The sequence below is a fragment of the Syzygium oleosum genome, unplaced genomic scaffold (genome assembly GCF_021117445.2).
Source record: "Syzygium oleosum isolate NSW1041296 unplaced genomic scaffold, Sole_v2.1 Sole_v2.01, whole genome shotgun sequence".
NCBI classification, from domain to species: domain Eukaryota; kingdom Viridiplantae; phylum Streptophyta; class Magnoliopsida; order Myrtales; family Myrtaceae; genus Syzygium; species Syzygium oleosum.
Genome location: NW_026607485.1, coordinates 27848197 through 27871720, shown reverse-complemented (window position 1 = coordinate 27871720; position 23524 = coordinate 27848197). Strand labels below are relative to the sequence as shown.

The 23524-nt window shown below is 39.8% G+C and overlaps 2 protein-coding genes across 3 annotated transcripts; one reads left to right on the top strand and one right to left on the bottom strand.

Annotated features, from left to right (window-relative positions):
• Positions 1-9906: 9906 nt before the first annotated feature.
• On the bottom strand, positions 9907-13872 carry LOC115689974 (uncharacterized). The gene is made up of 8 exons (XM_030616188.2): positions 12925-13872; positions 12727-12821; positions 12525-12628; positions 12316-12416; positions 12106-12209; positions 11341-11778; positions 10624-10755; positions 9907-10175 (listed from the first exon to the last, which is right to left on the bottom strand). Exons 1-8 carry the CDS (start codon positions 13189-13191, stop codon positions 10016-10018), a joined length of 1401 nt encoding a protein of 466 aa, XP_030472048.2. The 5' UTR covers positions 13192-13872; the 3' UTR covers positions 9907-10015.
• A 6048-nt stretch (positions 13873-19920) lies between these two features.
• Positions 19921-22897, top strand: LOC115689963 (pentatricopeptide repeat-containing protein At1g60770). 2 transcript variants are annotated; one of them, XM_056314683.1, is made up of 2 exons: positions 19921-20187; positions 21263-22897. In XM_056314683.1, the coding sequence occupies exons 1-2, from the start codon at positions 20020-20022 to the stop codon at positions 22505-22507; spliced, it is 1413 nt and encodes a 470-aa protein (XP_056170658.1). In that variant the 5' UTR covers positions 19921-20019; the 3' UTR covers positions 22508-22897. The 2 variants fall into 2 exon arrangements, with proteins under 2 accessions (XP_056170658.1, XP_030472037.1); XM_030616177.2 differs by having other exon boundaries at positions 19921-20244.
• Positions 22898-23524: the final 627 nt, after the last annotated feature.

The window sequence follows — 23524 nt, the reverse complement described above, 5'->3', positions numbered from 1 at the left end:
CCCTATCAATTCAAAGTCAATGAAGTCTGGGACTCGTATCTCGTCCTCAAAATCATCTAGTCATCAGCACAAAGTGGGTATTCAGAAATAAACTTGATGACAAAGGTAACATGATGTACAACAAGGCGAAGGAAGTCCTGGTTGAACAATTGAAGGAGGAAACTGAGATTGAACAACAGCAGAAAAGGAAGGCCAAGGCCCTTGTGCCTATCCAGAAGCAATCCTTTGCTTGTCCACCAAGATATGAATGATTAAGGACTCAGGGGGAGTTAATACTAATTTAGGATACTACTGATACTGGTCCTTCTCTCGCCCAACTTCAAGAGGATGTTAAGGAAATGAAAACATCCATTGCTTCCATTTGACAATATTTGGTGAGGTAGAGCAAGCCATTCAAAATATGAACTGGTTCAATCCCCTTCATCCAATTCCCGAACAGTTTGCTCTGTCACCCCCTACTCAGCAAAAGAGCTCTCATCGTGTTTAAACTATTTAATCTTTAGTGCTCTTTGTTTTTTGTTGATATCGAATGTATGCCGAGATTGGTGATCAATGGAGTTATCTTTTGCATATTGGGTTATGTTGTTTGCTAATGACAAAAAAGGGGAGAAGGGTTAAATGCGAAATGCGATGTGTAAATCATAATATCTACTTATTGATGGTTTCAAGAGATGATAGCACTTAGATAGGGGAGCAACTCTACTCGTGATAATAGTTTATATTAACCGTTAGCATATTGTTTCTAAATGCTTGTCTTAAGATAAATTTCATGATTATCTGCTTTTATCTGTCATCTTTTCTTTCTATAATGGAATTGATCTAAACTAGAAGTATGTGAATTTTCACTCATATCTTTCAAATCTTCCATATGATACCTCCTTATTCCTTGAAAACATATGAGGATTTCGACATCTGGTTGAATGTGCTTCATTGACAATATCAAACTTGAAGATCTTTACTTTGCTTGCAATTTCTTTTAAAAATCTATATTACCACATCTGTGAGGTAGTTTTGTCATCATAAACAAGAGAGAGATTGTTGGAGCAACATACTTGTGAATTTTGATGATTTCAAAATTATCTTTGATACAACATCTAGAGATAAGTACACTAGAAATCCTAAAACTTATCACGAAAGTGCAATTGAGTTGGTAATCAGAATCACTAGAGTTGCTTCCAGTGTCGTTGGATTCATCACTAGAGCTTAGACGAGGATTTTTATCATCACAGCGTGGTCGGTTAACATGATGTCTCTTTGGCTGCTCTTATCTCATTTGATTCTTCAGGAGATTGAGAACTCGCTCCATTTGCCTCTGGAGATCCTCTAAGGCACGGTCTTGTCTTTTGTTGTGTGCTTGATTCAAAGTCAAGTATCTTGGAACCTAATCAGCCATTTTCTTTTTTTGGATGATAACAAACGAGGAACGAAGGAATTCTCTCAAACTAGTTCAACCTAGAGCTTTGATATCAACTTGATGTGTGATGGAATTGAGAGATTAAGAAATTGGTTTTTTGGAATAAGTGTATGCTTAGAGTTTTCTGGAAATGTTTGATAGAATGGGGGAAAAGATACTAAGGGTCTGTTTAGTAACGTTTCTGTTTCTTTGTTTTTCTGTTCTTTTGTTCCCCGGAACAGAAAAAGAACAGAAATCCGTTTAGTAAAAAAAATCTACTTTTTTGTTTATGGAACAAAAAAGTGATCCTGGAATAGATTTGGAACAGAAACAAGAAGCAAAAAAAATCTACTTCTTTGTTTCTGGAACAAAAACAAGAAACGATTTTTTTTGGAATCCTCCAAAAACAAGAAACAATCCATCGGCCGCAACCCGCCCACCGCCGCCTCTCGCCGTCCTTCGCCGCCACCTACCGTCCGCCGCCGCCCACCGGCCGCCTCTTGTCGTCGACCATTGTCCTCCGCCGCTCGACGCTTGTCGCCACCCGCCACCGGCCGCCGCCCTCCACCGCTGCCGCCGTGCTCCATCGCTCGATGCTAGCCGCCACTCGGCGCTAGCCGCCTCCTCGCCAACCACCCGACGCCGGCAATCACCTACCACCGGTCACGTGCCGTCCGCGGCGCCGGCGGCACCCACCACCGGCGGCCATCCTCCGCCGCCCGCCATCGTGCTCCACCGCCCGATGCCGGCCACCACCCGGTGCCGGCCGCCTCGCCGCCGGCCACCTCCCGCCCTGGCCACTTGACGCCGGCGGTCACCCACCATCGACCGCCATCCTTCGCCACCGGCCGCCGTGCTCCATCGATCGACGCCGGCCACTCTCCGCCGCCAACCACCTCCCGCCACCGCCCCTCGCCGCTGTCACCGCGCCGATGCCACCGTGCCCGCCGTTGATCGCCGTGCTCCACCGCTCCCGCCACCGCCACCATCCTTCGCCGCCTACCACCGTCCTCCGCCCCCCACCGCCACCCGCCGTCCTCCGCCGGTAGCCCAGAAGGGAGAAACTCGTCTATAGAATAGAAATGGATCATTCGCACCCTAAACGCGTTTCTATTCTTTTTCTATTCCAGGAATATAAATTTTGTGTAGTTACTAAACGCTATTTTTTGCTCAGAAACTGTTCCAAGAAATAGAAATAGAAAAACTATTTCGACGAGAAGTGCTTCAGGAAAAGAGGTAACGTTGCTATGCGACCCCCTAAAATTGCTATAACTTTTTATATGGCATTCACTTTAGGATAAAACTTTTCAATAGATAACTTAAGTACCACTTTTAAAATGAACGATGACTTAAGTGCCAACTCCGATTTGGAATGTCAAAAATCCAAAGTAGCAATATTTTATCAATTTTCTCGACCGACATGACGCCAAGTTAAGCAATTCCCCAAATTCTTCAAACCCTAACTTGGAATCCTAAAATTAAGAGTTGAATCTTGTAATGGAGAGCATAAGCGACTCAAATTCGTTTCAACAAACCCAAAATGAAGGTGAATATTCTCACAATTTAAGTATGAAATAAACGTTTATGCATTGCATTTCAAGAAGTAGCGCCATTGATCGTTGAGTCAATCCTCCTCTTTTTGTTGGCCGAGGAACTCGAATCATGTCATCTTAAGGTTGAAACCATAGATGCTTTCTTGGACCTCCTCTTGTTAGTTTAATGACCGATTGCGATCAGAACTCCTCATCGCTAAGGAAATGCTGACATTCTGTTCGACCCTATTTTTGTAAAAAGCAAAAGACAATATTAAAGGAATCGATCGTTCGCACCCAAACCGTTTTAATTCCCACGACATATAAATTTCTAAACGCTATTTTTGCTCAAAATCATTAAATAGAAAAATAAAAAAACGCATAAATGTTATGCTATTGCGAACCCTAAAATTGCCATGACTTTTATATGGCATTCACTTTAGGATACAACTTTTCAATAGATAACTTAATTACCACTTTTAAAATGAACGATGACTTAAGTGCCAACTCCGATTTGGAATGTCGAAAATCCAAAGTAGCAATATTTTATCAATTTTCTCGACCGACATGACTCTCCACATGACTCTCCAAAGTGCCACTCCCTTGTAATGGAGAGCATGAGCGACTCAAATTCGTTTCAACAAACCCAAAATGAAGGTGAATATTCTCACAATTTAAGTATGAAATAAACGTTTATGCATTGCATTTCAAGAAGTAGCTCCTCGAGTACATATACAGACTCACATTTTCTCAAACACAATGTGTCTATTTTAGACGCAATACACAAAGACACTAACGATGTACCAATTTCAATCCAAACAATCAACACGACATCAAAAAGAGTTTTCCTTTTAAAATGAACGATGACTTAAGTGCCAACTCCGATTTGGAATGTCGAAAATCCAAAGTAGCAATATTTTATCAATTTTCTCGACCGACATGACTCTCCAGCATGCCAGTCAACATTAATAGCCCTAAATGATATCGTCTACAGGTTTTGCCCCAAACATAATACTAATTTGGACAAGTTAAGCAATTTCCCCAAATTCTTCAAACCCTAACTTGGAATCCTAAAATTAAGAGTTGAATCTTGTAATGGAGAGCATGAGCGACTCAAATTCGTTTCAACAAACCCAAAATGAAGGTGAATATTCTCACAATTTAAGTATGAAATAAACGTTTATGCATTGCATTTCAAGAAGTAGCTCCTCGAGTACATATACAGACTCACATTTTCTCAAACACAATGTGTCTATTTTAGACGCAATACACAAAGACACTAACGATGTACCAATTTCAATCCAAACAATCAACACGACATCAAAAAGAGTTTTCTCTTCTCTATCATCCTTCCAACATGGTCCGACGCCATTGATCGCCGAGTCAATCCTCCTCTTTTTGTTGGCCGAGTAACTCGAATCATGTCATCTTGGGTTGAAGCTTATTCGCTGGTGCGGATCTGCACCAGTAATGCTTTCTTGGACCTCCTCTTGTTAGTTTAATGACTGATTGCGATCAGAACTCCTCATCGCTAAGGAAATGCTGACATTCTGTTCGACCCTATTTTTGTAAAAAGCAAGACAATATTAAAGGAATCGAAGAGGAGCTTGGATCCACAGCTTTGGCATGCGCGCACAGGATATCTCCGGTGAACTCCAGAGTCTTCTACTTCCCCTTAGGGCCATGCTGAGCATGTTTCCTTGCTGTGGATTTCGCTGGCAAGAGAACGATGCGGAGAGAAATTAAGTTACGCGGTGTCTGATTTTATTCTCAACACATGCGAGCTTTCTTTTTTATACGGAAAAAGAATTTAAGTTCACCACCTAGGCATAAAGGAACTCGCCGCCATCCAAAGATAAAGAACTTTTAGTTCACCACCAAAGGGTTTGGATAAAGAACCGAAATAAGAAATTTGCTCAATTTAGAAAAATCTCATGTATATTTCAAATGCAAGCCTGGCACCTTTGCTTACAGAGGGACTCTACTAAGCAAACAAAATTGACTTGGAAGTCTTGAAAACCATAATTACTCTTGGACAATCACATAATAATGACTCTAGAAACTGACCGCACTTAAGACTCATAAAAAATAGGACTTGAAACTAAAGACGCATATTAACTAGTTGTCCACCAGTCTTGGAAGTCGAAGAGTCACCTTGAAAGATCAGCGGGCAGCCAAAGGAATTGACTAATAGTTACTTGGTAGTCAATTGGCAACCTTGGAATCGATAACTAGTCTTGTGAATCGGCATCTAACCCTGTAGGATTGACAACTTCAACCTTAGACCCATCGAATCACGTGGCCGAAATTTTTCTTTGCCTATATAAGTAACGATTAGGTTGGATTAATCGATAAAACTTGAGTTGGACTTGAGAGTTGTTCCGCGAGACCTAATGCTTCTGCATCAGTTTTGAGTGTGTCTTTGTGAAAGATGTTAATCCGTAAATTAGTTGCGGAATTAATAGAAGAATTGATGAGGATTTGGTGTTAAGTCATCTAGTCTATCTTAGGAATCGATCGCATACCAATCATTCATAATGCAATAGGACTACGAGATTATGCAAAATTTCATGTGAGTTGTCTGCTATCTAGATTTTAACTTGTTGCTTTAATGCATGATTCGTGACAAATTTCAGGCTTAATTAGACCTAATCGTGTCATTAGGTGATAGGGTACAATTGTCTTCGGGGTCCACATGTTAAGGGATAATGTATTTTTATCCCATTATTTCGAAGAAACTCTCTTTTACCATTGATTTCAATAAAAAGTGAGAAGTCAAAAATTATAGAAAAATAAATTAACTAAAATATTATTTTGAACAGAAATTAATATCAATAATATCATTAACAAATAAAAATATTTAAAATTTGATTAAATACATCAATAGAACTAATAAGATAATTCAAGAAAAAGAAACAAAATGTGAAGTGGAAAAAGGTGTCAATAACAAAAAGTCAAATTACAAAACTTAGATGCCTATTATGTACTTTTAAGTTTTAAATGGTTAATTAATGAAAAAAATTGATGAGCTAATACCGCGAAAAACCTCAAACTAGTACGTCTGTGATAATTTTACCAAAAACTAATTTTTTAACCATAAAAAACCTCAAACTGGTATACCTATGAAATATTTATCCTCAGTTTATTTCCATTAAATTTTACTGTCAAATTGCTTTGTTAAATGACACGTGGCAATTGGCGAATGTACCAATTCTATGTTTTACCCTCCATTTGTCACAAGCGTACCGGTTTATGATTTTTGTGGTATTAATTCAATTTAATGGAAATTAACGGAGAGTAAATTTATCACAAATGTACCAGTTTTGGGTTTTTGGTGGTCAGAAAATTAGTTTGGGATAAAATTATCACAGGTGTACCAGTTTAGGATTTTTCGTGGTATTAACCCAAAAATGATTGACCAATAAAAGATATTTAAAAATATCATCCTGGATTTTGGTTATCTTTTATGAGTTGAGGATGTCATTTTCTTTTATAATTTTTTTAAATATTCGTTATTAATCAATCATTTTTAACAATTGATTAACCCTTTGAATAGAAATAGCCAATTATCGTCATTTGGGCTTTGTGTTATTGAGGCCTGTTCCCTTTTTATTTAGTTAGTATTTAATTTTATCTTTACAATATCTTCTTTAGTAGATTAAAGTGGATATATTTATCAAAATTTAACAAATTTATTATTTAATAATGTTATTGATACGCATTGTTTCTATCATTAGAATTTTAGTTAATTTAGTTTTCTCACATTTTCTATACTTTATTTATTTTGCCACAATTAATGGTAAAATAGAGATATCCTTTACAAATGAGATGAAAGCATAGTTTTATCTCTTAAAAGTTATATGCATTGAACATGCCAATAGAAAAAATAACAAAGGGTTGGTGGCTGTAACGGAACGAAAGTTCATGGCTGTCTTGTGTAAGAGTTGAAAGTTTAGAGGCAAGAGTGTGCTACCCCTGAAGTCTTGGTTGGTTTTGTGTATTTTCTCTAATAAAAATATATGATTCGAGCTTCGAGTCAACAACAAATTTCTTGGTTGAGCATATCTATATGTAAATACAATAACTTGGAGGGATTTCATGAGTTGGTAAAAGAGAGTACTTCTCTTTGTGTAATCTCACAACTGAGACAAGGTTTCATTTTCGATTTACCATTTTATTTTACTTTCCATTGTTAACATAATTCTTAGATTTTCCATTTTCTTTTCCCTCCTTGCATTTATATATTGTGCTCACTTTGCACTTTGCATTGTTTCGATTCTCTAGACTATGACTATTAACTACACAATATATTTTATATTATAGGGGCAAACATGGTTTCATGATAGAACCAGTCCGATTTTAGGTTTCAAAATAAGATATGCAGCGTAAATTTTAGGCTCTAAAAATTTAAAAACTGGTTCCGATGAAATCTAGATTGATTCTAAAATAATTCGCCTTCCTATATTAAAGTCTGCACTTTTGTTTTGGGTCAGAACAGTATGCACTTTCACTCACTTCAAAATTGCACTGTCGACTGAAGTGAATCTTTTGAACCAGTAGAGATGCAGACTCCAAAGAAGACGAATGATGAGGGCATGCCACCGAGCACGTGGTGGGGAATCCAAGCCGAGAACTCCAACACTAGGGAGTAATCATTGCCACGCAGTGCCACCACCAGATGGCGTAGGGGAAGACATGGACCAGAAAGACAATAGTATTTGTAACCACAGGCCAATCGAAGAAACATAAGCCAATCCAAACTCATGTCCATGTCCATGTCAGACTCTCGTTTTTCCCATAACTTCTGACTTAGTTTTTTTTCTTTTTTTATAAAAAAAATTGGACTAATTTTAAATTAGTTGTCTAATCTGTCTATGTTCGTGAATCCCCCCCCCCCCCCGGCCAAAAAGAGATGATATACCTGGGATGGTAAATGCTCGTGAATGGTGCATATTAGGAGCTCTGCAGTCCAGTTCTCACTCAGGAATCAAGAACCGAACCCGGACTGGTCCGGGTGGACCAATGAAACCGATGACATGTTTTATTATTATTTATTTTAGGCTTGTAGTCCATAATCTATTACAAGATCTTTATGAGAAAGATTTTAATTCCCTAATGGATATTTGTGTGGGTTAACCAAAATTGCATATGGGCCCATTATGAGAGTTATCAAAACAACCCCATTCCGTGCAAAATTGATAAAGGAAGGTAACACCGTAAGAGACAAGCAAAGGGTAAGGGTCATGTGTGCTCAGGGCTTTTTACATGTTTGTAAGAAATTAACAAAAAAATCGGTAGATTCGGGTGGTCCAGGTGGGCAGTTCCACACATAAAATCGGGAACCGTCTAGAACCAACCAGTTCGATTCGATTCAGACAGTTCCTTTTATACACCCCTAGCGCTTATCGATATCCGTATAGTTGATTTAGTGACGAAGGAACATATTTGCATATGAGAGTTGATTAGCTGCCTCATGAAGTGCAAGTTCTTCCATGTTTGGGCTGTCAATTCGGATTTTTACTCTCCGGTCCATGACAATAATGGGATTCGCCGTCAACAACAGTAGAATCATTTAACCCTCTCGTCCGTACGGAGCGAACAAGTTTACGAGTGTTTAGGAATTCGTGGTGCAGTGCCCGGCCACTTTGAACAGCTCCATAAAATTGAGCTTTGCCTGGACTAGTAGGAGTGAGTCGATGTCTGCTTAAATTTGGGGAAGCAAAGTGAAGTAAAACTTGGCTCGTGGCCTCCCAAAAGAGACATGGAGAAGGCCCTTTCGCCCTAATCGTGAATCCATGCACCAGAGATCTGATATGACCATGGCCACAGGCACAACAGTCAGTTCGTTTAGGTCCAACAGGAAAATTGTATGAGGACCGCTACGGATCATTTGTAATCATAATCATTAAATTTTGTGAAATTCGTGTGATTCATATGGTCAACAATTGTGATTGACCCGAACCATGAAGATTTAAGTGTAGACAAGTCTCACTCTCTAATGAGTCCCGCCTATACTGATGATCTTAACAATCTAGCCAAACTGAGCCCGACTCAACCCGACCAGTTAGCCATTGATCTTTTCGATCCGAATTAATGCGAATGGCATTTTCTAGACTCCCCTTCCCAGTGGAAAAAAGCTAAAGATAAAACTACTAATCGATAAATTCATTTACAAAGTGAGTGACAGATTTTAATTGAATATTTAAGTAGTGGCAAGAACCTTACATGTCAATTTGAAATTAGCTATCCATAAAATGTCAATTTGAAATTAGATATCCATAAAATGTCTACATAGTATAATTGTGATTGTGAAGTCTGTAACTGTATTGTGAAGCACCGTATCAAAGTGTTTGACGGTACCTGCTTGAAAGTTATGGTACCTCAAAGTTAGGTGAGACCACATCTTATAAATTGTTGTATGCAAGCATGCCGCAACCATGAAGAGTTTACCAAATACCGTATAGAAACTACAGCACCCCTTTTTCGCGATTGTAATCAGTAACAAAAAGAGAAAAGTTACACCAAACGAGCTCTGTTTGCTCCTTTGGCATTAGCCAATGAAGAGAGTATGGATGTTCTAGTCCCAACCAATGATCCTCACGTTGACGGATATGCTACTATATGATTTGAGCTGATTATGCTCAGCAAAGTAATGGAATGGGCCTCCATTTGACTCCAAAGGGATTCTCTTCTCAGCTTGATTCACCTTCAAGTAGATTGGCCCAATTTAATATGGCCTAAGCTGGTCCAATGGGGCAGCACAGAGTGACAAGGCCTTGCGTAGGAACTAGACGACTTCAAGAAGTTAAATCGAGTTGGTGAGGCAAATGAAATTGAGAAGCATGAAATCTCGAGTTCGGCCTCAGCTCACCGTAACCATTTCGAGTCGCGAAGAAAGTTTAGCACCAAGTACATGACAGATCAGTTTGTTTAGGAAGGCTGTGATTTTCCGGCTAGGCGAAAAAGGGCTAGAAATAAGAATTAGGACGATGGAATCTGCATTTACGTCACCATGAAAAAGATGCAATATATCGGCGCGCGAACCGCATTGGTTTCCTCATACATTTCTACCTCTTTGAATGTTTCTATGCTATTGGTGGGCTTGATCGGGAAGTGTAGGTGGGTTTTTCCTGAAAACGTGCTTTCTGCAGCGTTCGAAGATGCTGTCGTACATGAGGTCGAATTGAACTCCGGCTCTCTCCCGGTTTATGATGAAAAAGACGTGATCTGCTTCCACAATCTTGTAGTACCTGCGGTTCCACAAACGGTGACATGTGAGGTTAATGATCCATGGATTTTGGTGGGAAGAATGACAGAATTTGTAAAATGAGAAGGGAAATGGTCAAAGCAAGTGAATTTAGATGGTCTTGGAAGAAAAAAACAGAGAATAAATTACTGGTTTCGTAATTTCGCAGGGAATTCGATTCTAAAGGTATCAAAATGCACTCATTAAGTCATGATGCAAACAGTCATTTGAGGAATCAGCATTCAAGATTTTAATCTACCGAACGCTGAGCAGGTTTGGGGAAAAGATGGAATCCACTGAATAATCTTTCAGTACAGAACAGACATTGGAGCATACAACCCAACAAAAGTTATATCCTTTGTCGATGAAAAATCAAAGTTCGCAATACATTACAAATTAATGCCTTCCTTTAGGATGATGAGGAAAGAATGGTGTGAAGAAGAATAACTAACCAGATTCCAGGCTGCAGAGGTTGGCATTCGGAATCGCTCAAAACAAAACGACTCGGGTGTTCAACTGGGAAACGCGGGTATGACATAGATATGGTGTTCAACGCTCCATCATTGTCCCGCCAATCCTCATCCCTGTCCATATACGTTCAGGAAGAAAACGAGTCATCCACTTTTGCCATTTCAGGTTAAGATGAATCTTCCATGTTTATTACAGTGGCCTAATGGCTGCTTCAAATCAGAACAAAGATCTCCAGTATTATATGCAGAAGCAGCAGAACAAAACAAATATTTGGGATAGGATACGGAAACTATGAAATTCAGTATCCTTTTTCCAACAGCATGAAGATTTTTCATTGTGCTAAAGCATTTTTTTTTTTGGCCAAGTACTTAACCAAATTATGCAGGTCACTGACAGTTGCTTTTGCCTTAGGGTGGGTTTGAATCAGAAAAAATGGTTGCTATTGCCTAGTCAAATTTGGTAAGCGTCCATTTCACGTTACTTATATTATTGCCTAATGGTTACTTCGAATCTTTGTTAGCACAAAGATCTCAAGTATCACACGCAGGAGCAGCCAAATAACACGATAATTTCTGATAGGATGAGAAAACTAGGAAATTCGCCATCTCTTTTTCCAACTGAATTAGACAAGTGCAATAGCATTTATGTTGAATATGAGAACAATGAGCATGCAACTCTGACAATTATGTAAAAAGTACCTGTAACCTTTGTAAGGTGGAGAAACATCTGGAGGATGACGCCATTGGCTCATCTGCAACACCCTTATAAAAAGCAAAGGGTGGATCCCAAGTATGCTCGAGGGAACGATGACTCCCATGATCTTCCGAGTACGTTTCGTAGCGTAACTGAAGTAGTATGTGTCGGGAAAAGTACATAGATGACTGTTGAGTTGAATTGATCCTTGGATTGTGAGGTCAGGGAGAATCCAATCCCCTGAAGCGAATGGGCCAGCATTCCCCATTAGGCAGTCGACCAGACCCCATATGCCCGTTTTTTTCCACGACATGTTGAAGTGATCGAATCCGAAATTGTAATAACGTTTGAGCAAAGGAATGTCGAACCAATCGTATATTATCACTCCAAGGCGGCAAAGCTGAAGCAGACAGATTGGTTTCATGGATTGTCCGTCCTCAGGTCTGCAGTAGAACAGCACAATGACAAGTTCATACGAAAATTTCAGAACTTGGTTAACCTAGATCCAGAGGCACTAAGCAGAAAGTTAAAAGGACCTATTATGCAAACATAGACTCCTGTTTGATTATCTGATTTTGTATGCAAACTTAATGACATTCTGCATAAGTGACATTACTGAGCAAACTAAGTAATAAAAAAGTTAGTCACTCCTCACTTCAGATAAACATCACCGTCAGGATAATAAATTCCAAACTAACTTTTCGAACACAACTGGACAAGTTTACATTAGAATGCGACATGATAACAAAACTGCGTCAGCTCAAACTTACTGCATTCCATCCAAGTAGGTCCTAGTGGTCCCATTGAAAGCTCCAGACAATGAAGTAATGCTCAAAACCCAGTTCTCAGAAGTGTTCTCATATCCCTTAAATGCCTGAAATAATTACATCAAATTCACTGCATGACATACCCACCTTATAAGCTATTAATTCATACTTTTAATTTTGAAGATCGCACAGTACAATCAAAATAGGACCCACCTTATCAGCTAGCATCTGTTGCAAAACGCGAACAACTTGCGCTCCTGCCGAATGCCCAACAAAATGAATAGGATGATCTTCATCCCACTCGGGGTAATGCCCTGCATCATCCGATTCATGCACATTCCTCACAAACATAACTCGACAACTTAATTATGCAAGCACTTCAACATGAATGCCAAAAAACAGAGTTCAAAACAATAGAGAACCTTGTTCATAAATCCGTCCGAACTGTGAGTGCCCGCAGGCTTTACTGTGTTCTTCGCCATAATCAACCTGCCCGCCTTTCAAATAATAGAAGAGTTCGCAGGCCCTGAAAAGTACAATTCCTGATTTAGTTTCTCGACTTAACAAAGAAACCAGTAGCTCAATGTATGCGAGCTCAAAAAATCTACTGATCGCCACACACACCTATCGTAAATGCTGGTGAGAGACCCCAAATCAGGCACCAGAACTCTCTCATCTTTCTTCTCCGCCCCGGCGAAATAGGACAAGCCTCCCAATTTCTTCAACACCACGAACCAAAAAGCAAGAACAACTGTTGTAACTTCAAATTCACCAAAAACAAAAGAAGCAAAGGAAGGCACAAAAATCGAAAACTACGCATACCCCTTTTCCAAATCCGAAAATACCGTGAAGCAGGACGATTGGAGGAAGACCATCGACATTGGTAGATGACGATGGCGATGAGGTAGCTCTGGGAACTTCTTGGGTTTCCACGTTATACTTCGAGCTGAAGAAGAGACAGTCGTACAACGCCTGTGAGAGATCACCGGCCACGGCCGAGCTGAATATATAAAACCCGTAGAGCAAATGCACCACCGAGCTCACGCACAGCTCCGACAGCTGCAGCCCCAGCATCCACAGCCTCATCATCTTCTTCCCCAAGAAATCCGGACTCCAGCGAGCAAGACTCGATGACCCAAAGGAGGAAAAGCAAAGGAAAAGAAAGAACAAAAGCAAAAGCAAAAGCAAAAGGAGAAGCCGCGAAAACAGAGCCTTTCTTCAGGAAAAAGAAGAAGGCTCCTCTGTAAAAGCAGACCCCGAAGCTCTGCAATGGCAAATTGAAACGAAGGATCGAAACAGCTCCTTCCCCTCAGGAACTGAGAACGAAACTTCCGGTTCTGCTTTTGCTTGTTTACAGTTCTTCGAGATGCTTGAAAATGGGGGTCATTGTCCACCACGATATTCTCGTTCTCTACCTCTGACAGCAGTCGCAGCCAAATCGCAGAATCACTGCAGATTCATTCTCTTTCCATTTTTCTTGTTCCTCACGGAGTTCTATAGTCGTCGCTGGGTCATACTGGGTTGGCGCCACGTGTCCTGTTCGTGGCCTCTGGTCCTCGGTGCAAAATCCTCGAACTCTTTTGGTGGTGCCCCACTGCGAATTTATACCTCTCGGATGGAAGCCGTGGTGGGTGTTCTTGCCTGGATCGGATTCCAGGAACCGGAACATTAAGAACAACTGAGATCATATTAACCGCACGTGAATGTTAGTCTGCAGATCCCACGGAATAAATTATGGAATAGCCATCATCGGGCGAGACGTCTTGAGCCTTCCGTGTCGAGATCGGGGAGGAAAAGGGCCTTGGTTCGACATCTCGGCCGTCAAATTTCCCGTGGCTACCGGCATTAGAGGTCTAAGAGGTCTAAGATCTCCGATCACATGATTATTCGATACATTCGAGCTGAAATCGGTCCAGAGAAGCCATCGAACTCGATATAAACCGAGATACTGAAACCAACCGTCACATTAAGATTATTTAGAGAAAAATTTATCCGCAATAGATTACGTTCTATACAAAATTTGACTTCTTTTGGAGGTTTTTGGGTTGGATTTGTATTGGCCAGAAATCTTGGGATGGATGATGGATCCTTGGGGAATTTTCTAGGCGTTTCTATCCAAGAAGATTTTTTGGAGTTGCTTGCGATGTGCTGGATCGACGCTGGAAGGTTCTCTAAAGTATCAAATCTTCTCCAGCTACTTCGCCTTTATCCATTTTGCATGCCAAGCATTCAATAGTTCTCAAGCACATAAAAAGGGCAAAAAAAAAAAAAAAACAAAATTCATTGACATCGATTCTCTCGATAGCAAATTATACTCTTGATGCTCTCATAAAAATTAAAATGATGCGTCGAAATTTTTTTTTTTTGGTAACATGACGGGGCATATAAGTCCTAAGCATCTTAGGAATTCGTGTTCGATTCCGACTCAACATGACTGTTTTAGGGCAAAAGACAGCATATGTAAGTCATTCGAAAGTTAATCGTCTTCGATACGTCGATCGATCATCGACGCACACTATATGGGACATGATGCGGTGGAAGGGTTTACGTTAGCGAACAAAATAATAAACATGAAATAACAAATCAATCGAATAACTGCTTAAGAAAAGTTGAACATATGACCTAAAATCCTAATAATTTATAATATAAGAAGATCGAATCACACCGAGTTCCAACCTTAGGGATTATCTGATTGGCATATTACATATTCATGTTGTATGGATATTTCGATGTCTTTTCTTGAAACATGCGCTCAAGTAGCTCACACAAACAACATAGCAATGGAGTGTCCTGAGATTACTAGATAAAAAGTTTATAAAAATAGTTATCTAAGGGACTCGGACACTCTTTTTGAAATTCTTTGATACTCGGAGACATATTCAATATTTCAAAACAGGTAACGTTATCTAAGAATACTTATTGACAAAACCCCGATTTTGTTCTTAATTTTGTCTATTATGCCTTGTACTCTCAGAAGGAATTAGCGTGTTGAATTTTTTAAGTACCCAAAGATCACATGTTCCCTAAGTAAATTAGCATTTGTCATTTGCACCCATTTGGACCTACACCAAGAGAAAGTTGCTCGTGTGCTAGTTGTGCTATCCATGAAAAAATTTGGGTAAGGCCAGCTCATTTTGGAGTCATCATGCAATTTGGAAATTAAAGAAGAAAAAGAAAAGGAAGGCTAACAGTAAATCATGCACTGAGCTAATGCATGATCTACCTACCATTACGGCTTGGAATTAAATGAGGATTCTCTCCCTTTTGAGTAAAGATGGGACCGTCAATTCACAGTCATTGTGCCTTCACCTAAAAGAAAGAGGAGAATATGAAGTATTTATAGATGTGCCCCTTCTAAATTATGTTATTAATTAGCATGTTTAGCCACTATATATGACTTAATTTTAAGGGCTAATATCACAAAAAAACTCTCAAACTGGTACACATGTACCATATATTCTAAATTAATTTTCATGTAACAAAAACTCTCAAACTATTACACTCGTATCGCATTTCATGTTGCAGAAAATCCCAAACCGGTACACCAATGTCACATTTATTCGCAAACTAATTTCCGCATCATGAAAAATCCCAAATCACCAAAATCTTAGATCAGAAAATCGGCCGATTATTGTCTTATGTATTCTCTGAAGTTTCGAAAACGTGCTAAAATCCATGATCTTTTATTATACGGAAATTAGTTTGGGGTATATACGGCATGGGTGTATCAATTTGGGATTTTGATATACTAATTTAGGATTTTTGGCTGTATTAATCCGGATTTTAATTAATTGGTCAACAACATCATTTACGCATGCCTAAATCCTTTCGAATTTATTAAAGTTAGTGGGCAACACGCGTGATTAATTAAACGGGTACAACGTGATTTTGATGAATGGCAACTTGGCATCTTTTGCTCTCTCTTTTTCTTGTGGACATTCTGACATCTGTGCTCACATTTCCACAGAGAAGGAAGCACGTGGGTGATCTTGGGCGATTGAGCAAGATGCAAGCAAAGGCCCATCAAAATCAATGATGTGGCGTAAAAAAAGGAGATGGGAGGATCTGTGCTGGTGAGTCTTCTAACCACACGTTGACGTTCGATTCACTGAAGTTTCTTGTGGAGGAGGGACGGAGGGAGGGACCACGATCCACCTTCTGGTTGGCCTAACCGATCCATACGGAGGATTATGTTGTCGGTAACATTTGGTTGCCGGTATGTTCGGTCGGCGAGAGGCTCGACACCACACGAGAACACGGTTCGGCGGCGTGACAAGACGTTATGGGCAGAAGCTCGATCTTAAGAAGACATAAATTAGCACGCTTCATCTTTAACCAAAAAAAAAAAAAATTATGATCGCATTGAAATATTACGATAACAATAATAAACGGGAAATAAATCGAACACCATATTTATATGGTTTGAATGGTTAGATCTACATTCACGAGAAGAGAGACTAGAAACTCCATCTACTTATAGCTTCCATCGAGCTTAATCCCTTGCTGTAATTACGTATCGCACTGGGCTATTCCGAATTCTCACTCGCCATACACTCAGAATAATGACGGATTTCTCACAAAAAAAAAAAAAACTCTATTTACTTATAAGTGATGCAACCGAGATTACGTACTGCACTCGAATTCTCACATACACTCAAAGTGTTTCTTAACCATTAATTACACTATTGAAGTTTCTCGGTTTCTTCCGCGCAATCCCTCACTAAGAACTTGAGTTGAGAAAATCTGAATGCTAGCTTCGGCAACAAAGTAGTATAATTGATCAACTAGAGCCCAAGAAAGGAGTTATATTGATGTGCAAACCCTTGTTGAATCAATTTAAGTAACTTTTCTTTTCTCTTTTATTAGGAGTTATAACTCAAGACGTATTTTCAATAATCTTCATCGGGTTAATTCCAAGAAAAAGCATCAACTTTAGGTCGATGAACAATTTTGGCCCGAATTTTTTTTTGCCTCGTAAAAAAGCACCAACTTTAGGTCGAAGGACAATTTTGCCCCGAACTTTTTTTTATCTCGTAAAAAAGCACAAACTTTAGGTTAAGTGATAATTTTGGCCTCAACTTTTTTTGTCTAGTAAAAAAGCACAAACTTTCGCTTAAATCCAAAATCTGGCCCCCATTTACTTAGAACCATTGATTATCTACCTTGACTATTCCACCTTAGCAATAAATCCACGTGGATTGCTGATTGAATTTAAAGCAATATTCATTGTCTTATTCTCTGAGCCACAATTTGAAGAATAACGGTGAAATTGGTCGTCTCTTCCACTTCACCGGCAAGTCAAAAATATCTCCAGATTGAATCTCTCAAACCAGACGTAATCTAAAGTTGACCAGTGCCTGTCGATAGACACCATGGATGAGATTCGCCAACCTCACCACCATAACCTTCTTTCTCAAACAATAGTGAAAGTCAACGGGGGGCCAAATTTAGGATCATGGTAAAAGTTGGTGATTTTTTATGAGACAAAAAAAAAATTGGGGCCAAAATTGTCACTCAACCTAAAGTTGGTGCTTTTTTACGGGATAAAAAAAAAGTTTATGCTAGAATTGTCCTTAACCTAAAGTTGGTGTTTTTTTATGGGACAAAAAAAAGTTCAGGCCAAAATTGTTCCTCGACTTAAAGTTGGTGTTTTTTTTAGAATTAGGTTAATCTTTATCTTAACTTGATGTTGTGGGCAAATTATAATCACTTCATTGGAACTTGAACTCTTCTTTGGAACCTAAAAAACTCTCTTCTAATTGTCCGACAGCCCTTTGAGGCTCCTTGACTGCCACAAACGTCTTTTAAGTCCAAAACACACTTAAATTCTTCACAACCGTGGACCTCATCAAAACGCTCTCTCCACCTGCACCTTTGACTACTCTACAATGACTCTCGGACTCAATCTTCTCTACCACTAATACAACAAATGTTGCACCCATACCCGTTAGGAGATTGAACTCGCACATTGTCAAATTCAGTAATTACTTCAAGCTTCGTCTGTGTGGATTACCACACTAATACTCTTTACCTCGAGAGTTTCTCGTTGCAACCAAGTGTTGCCGAACTTCATCAGCTTAATGCTCTGGGGTCAATTGGGGATTAGACTGACCATCTTGTCCCTTAGGTGGTAATGCTGATATTGCCAGATTGTCTAAATTAGCATTAATTGGCATATTATGCTTTTAAGGAATATTTGCTATATTTTGTGGCACGACAACACTAACAGGGCTTATATTTTCAAGATTTGGCATTAGTCCATTTTGTTGACCATTCTGATCTGTCAAGTTGTTAATTCCATTCTGATTATTTTGATAAACATTACTTTGATTATTTCCATTAACAATGCCAACAAAGTTGTCATTATTAGTATTGTTTTGACCTTGGTTAGAAGTTTATGGCCTTTGCAATATTAGCATAGGAGATTATATGGCCTAAGTTGTTAGCATTATTGAACTGACCCAATGTAAAAGGAAAATACCCTTGAACTGTTGGATTTCCTCGAAGTGTATACAGTTGGTTAGACAATCCTGGCCTAGAGACAAGTCATTGACCACATTGACGATCATCAGCTTGATTACATCGGACATGTGGCTGACTATGTAGTTGACAATGTCATTTCGTTGTTCCTAGAATGACCTCCTTGTAATTGACACCAATGTTAGGATTGGGTGTCATCTCTCTCATTTGTTCTTTTTTGAGGCGTCTCAAGACATCAGCATTTCCTTCTTAGTTCTCTTCTGCCGCTGCCTGAGCAGCCGAAGACTCGGAATGCACAACCCCTGTTATTGCCATCTGGCGGCAAAGGGTTGTTGCCCACAACTTTGTTACTTTCATATTGATTTCTGGTTCTTGTCATGGCAAAAATCCTATATCATACAAGAAAAAGTCTCACTAGGCATGCCAAGAGAGATGTTGTCACCCAAAGAGTGAAAATCTTTCACCAAAAATGTTGATATTCATTTTAATGAGAAAACAGGTTTTGCGATGGTCTAGGACAGCATTTTTACTTTGGCTTTTGGTAATGGAAGGAAATGAAAAAGTGAATCCTGGAAATTTACAGTGCAAGGAACAGTAAATTTGTAAACATGAAGTAAAATGACAATTTCTTTGGTTGAAGTAAAATGGCAACTTTCGTTAATTAGAATATTTATAAGATATCACATCATGGGGAATCCATACTCTACAATATTTACGATGGGTATTTATAACCTACTTACGCCAACTAAACAAAAACAGTTATTATTCATTACTATTCTAACTGCAGTTATTGCTACACATTCTCTGAGATTCTAGGCACGCCCTTCGTACCCTAACAATCATATCTAAAAGCAGTTACAACTTCCGAGGTCACAAATCAACTATCATTTGGTACTGGAGCCGTGATTCAATGCCGGAATCTACACATTCTCCTTTTGTCTTGAGGCTCCAACACATGGTAAAATCCACACCGCTGAATCACGGGCAAAAGTAACCTTCGTCGACAACTTCCCTGACAGGTCGTCGATAACTTCACTTATGAGTTGTTGATTTTGATACCCTTTGTGAACGTCTTCTTTGACCCACCCTTATAAAAACCGATTAAGTCCTCCAATCGTCGATAAAAGAGTCGGTCATTTTTTGGTGTAAACACCGATAGTATGCAGCTCACTTCAACTCCTCAAAAAACAATCTGTACATATGGGCCGGGCCGAGTGACAAAACTTGCCCCCTCTCCCTCCTATGGGCCGGCCCGGCCCGGACCGGGCCCAACCGGTTCTCCCACTCTACACTAGACTGGGGCAGTACAGGGAACTGTCTTCTTCTCCGTTCAGAGCAAACGCAAGAACGTCACTAGGGTTTATGACCGTTGTCCTCAACCCTCTGCAACAAGCACCGCCATTTCCGCAGTGACACCGCGCTGCCGCGTCGCCGGAGATGGCCCTGCAACCTTTCGGCCGGACGAGGAGCGTCTCCAAGCGGTCGAAGACGTACTTGGAGGAAGCCCTCTACCGGCGGCTGTTCAGGGATGGCAGCTCCGAGATGAGCGTCCGCCAGCAGCTCAACCGGTTCCTCAAGAGCTCCAAGAGGGTCTACAAGTGGGAGGTCGGCGACACTCTCAAGAAGCTCCGAGGTCGCCGCCTGTATTACCCGGCTTTCAAGGTGATCGCTTGTTCCTCCGTGCGTGTGTGCGAGGTGTTTGTTGCTATGCGTCAACGAATGTGGAGGATTGTAACGTGTCTTCATTGGTTTGGTCCAGAATTGCTGCAGTATCTTGCAATGCGTGCGCTGTAGAGCATGGATAAACGTGCTATACTGTGCATCCAGTGAATCCACGATTTGTTATCTGTGGTATTCGCAAATTAATTGGAAACTTTGGATTTTTCCTTCTGATGCTTTCTTCTTCCTTCTCCTAGTGTTGCGCTACATTTCCAGTTTTTCCTACTTAGTGAGAATGCCAGAGCATTTCCTGTTTAATTACAAGTATTTTCTTGAAATCCAAGGTTTTGATTCAGTTGTCGGGAAATTCCTCCTAATTAATGTCATGAAGTTGCTTGTACTTTGATCATGGAGTTGAATTTGGATATAAAGGCAGGCATGGTGTATTGAGGGTTGAGCATCGTGAGATTGTAGAGAAGTATGAACAGCTAACCCTTTGTGCTCTTGAAGTTCGCGTTGCTCTCAATTTGATTGTAGTTGTTTATCGTGGTTGCCGGTAATTAACAGAGAGATTTTATCATCAGAAGCTTGCATCGATTGTTTAAGCAGAGATATTTTGCAAGCATTACTTGTATGTCGGGTGGGTTTGAAGTGTTGCTATGCATCTTATCTTTCTCATTGAGCAGATGAAGATTTTTCTCTATTTAGATGCAAGATCTGTGGGCTGCTTGAGAAATGGGGTTCTAATACTTTTGTCGGTTGATTGATATGTGTCGGGCAAGACTAGCAGTCATAAGGCATAATTGAGAAAATAGAATATTGCACGCATAATCTGCTTCTATCTGTGCTGCTGCAAATTCCACTGATCTTTTGTCTCGATTCTTAATATCTTTTCCTGTCTTGGTTCTTACTTCATCAATATTTAAGACATAGAGGATCAATGTGTATCTGTGACTTTTTCTTTAATTTGTTTGATGGAATTTTCCGTTGAACCTCAAAGTTGCAAATTGTTTATCTACAGCTATCAGAGGCTATGGCTGAAAGAGGCATGAACAAAACTGTGAGTGATCAAGCCATACATCTCGATTTGGTGGCCAAAGCTAAAGGAATTACAGCAGCAGAGAACTACTTCATAAATCTCCCTGAAGCATCAAAGAACCATCTTTCTTATGGCGCCCTTTTGAATTGCTATTGTAAGGAACTCATGGCTGAAGAAGCTGAAGGTTTACTTGAAAAGATGAAGGAACTCAACTTAGAGTTGAGCTCTATGCCTTACAACAGCATTATGACTCTTTATACTAAGACAGGTCAGCCGGAAAAGGTCCCTGCCATTATACAGGAAATGAAGTCCAGCCAAATTATGCTAGATTCTTTTTCTTACAATATATGGATGAGGGCTCTTGCTTCTACGAGCGACATTTTGGGGGTTGAAAGGGTTGTTGAGGAGATGAAGCGGGATGGTCGAGTTGCTCCAAATTGGACAACATATAGCAACATAGCCTCGATATATGTGGATGCAGGCTCGTTTGAGAAGGCTGAGAAGGCTCTTAAGGAATTGGAGAAGATAAATGCACATAAAAATCTTTCAGCCTATCAGATCCTAATAACCTTGTATGGGAGAACGGGTAACCTGCTTGAAGTTTATCGAATATGGCGTTCTTTGAGGCTGGCTTTTCCTAAAACTGCAAACATTAGCTATCTGAATATGATCCAAGTATTGGTCAAGTTGAAGGATTTACCAGGTGCTGAGAAGTGTTTCAAAGAGTGGGAATCTAATTGCACTACTTATGATATCCGCATTGTGAATGTGTTGATTGGTGCATATGCTAAAGAAGGTTCACTGGAGAAGGCTAAAGATCTCAAGGAGAGGGCCCGTAGGAGAGGGGCCAAGCCTAATGCTAAAACATGGGAGGTATTTTTGGAGTATTATTTGCAAAATGAGGACATAAAATCAGCTGCGGAATGTGTTGACAATGCGGTATCCACAGGCCGAGGAGATGGCAGAAAGTGGGTCCCGTCACCTGAAACTGTCAGGACTATGATGAGGCATTTTGAGCAGCAGAAGGATGTCGATGGCGCTGAAGGTTTTCTGAAAATTTTGAAGAAGACAGAAGATCAATTAGAAGCTGCAGTGTTTGAATCACTGATTAGAACTTATGTAGCTGCCGGAAGGAAAGAACCCACAATGCGCCGACGGTTAAAGATGGAAAATGTGGAATTGAGTGAGGTGGGCACCAAGCTGCTGGATAAGATATGTGATGAGTGATTCAGATATTGTTGATGCATCTGGATGGTCTTCACCTCTTTCTTTTTGTTGTGACAAATAATTGTTCCCTTTGAGTCGACTATAGGAAAATCCACCGAACAAAACTGTGCTAATATTCTGCTTCAAACCATTTCCAAGAAAACTTATGAAGCCTACAATCAGATGGGCTGTTTTGATTTATCCCAATGTTTAGATCATATGGGAGACGGAGCATTGTTTGTCTCTGGATTTTGGAGCATGCTTGAAGTTGCCAAAATGTTTCTTTTTTCTGATGGGAGTTTTTAATGCATGAACTCTCGACTTATCGTGTACAGTCAATTCAGGTATGTTAGCTTTGCCTCAATTATGGTCACATTTACATTAATAATACTTTTCGCCTTTTGTTTTTTATGGTTGGCTGTGTAATACAGGGTGGCAATTCGTTCATCTTACTTATTATTCTTTCTTCTTTTCCCATTAAAATGAGAATTTAAACTGATCTTTAGGACAACGTAACAATTAGGGGAACATACTCTGGAGAAAAAAAAATTAATGTTTCCCCAAGGCCATTAGGAGCTTCCTTCTCTCCGGTCCTCTCGGGCTGGGTTATTCCCTCTCTGTTATCAGGGTTAATTTTTGTGATCTATGTTCTGGTAATGTCAATTTTAGAAAATATTTTTGTAACGTGGACTGACATTAATTGTATAATATTTGAATTTGTGAAAAATAGGTTATAGTAAATAAAAATGTATGAGATGAAAGCATGATACCTGAATATAGTTAAGTGATCCAATTATATAGGTTTTGGACAGCTCAGTTTGGTAATTATATGGTTGGATGGTTGGTGTGGGTCGGTATTTGAAGGATAACTTCTAATGCATGGGCCTGTCAGAATATGCTCTATATAGGCTACGATCCCCCTCTCTATATCTAATTTTGAAATTCTTACGATTTATCCATCAAAGGCATCTAAGGAAGGAGGAGAGCAAGACTTAGTCAAAGGTATGTATGTGGTGAATCGACTAGCACGACTCACTA

What these genes read in the sequence shown, in the direction of transcription:
- LOC115689974 (XM_030616188.2), bottom strand. Translation starts at nt 13,191, where the DNA reads ATGATGAGGCTGTGGATGCTGGGGCTGCAGCTGTCGGAGCTGTGCGTG. An exon ending in CGGACGGATTTATGAACAAG is followed by an intron (nt 12,417 to 12,524) that starts GTTCTCTATTGT and finishes CGGATGATGCAG; the next exon opens with GGCATTACCCCGAGTGGGAT. An exon ending in CCTCTGCAGCCTGGAATCTG is followed by an intron (nt 10,176 to 10,623) that starts GTTAGTTATTCT and finishes GTGGAACCGCAG; the next exon opens with GTACTACAAGATTGTGGAAG.
- LOC115689963 (XM_030616177.2), top strand. Translation starts at nt 20,020, where the DNA reads ATGGCCCTGCAACCTTTCGGCCGGACGAGGAGCGTCTCCAAGCGGTCG. An exon ending in TGTATTACCCGGCTTTCAAG is followed by an intron (nt 20,245 to 21,262) that starts GTGATCGCTTGT and finishes GTTTATCTACAG; the next exon opens with CTATCAGAGGCTATGGCTGA.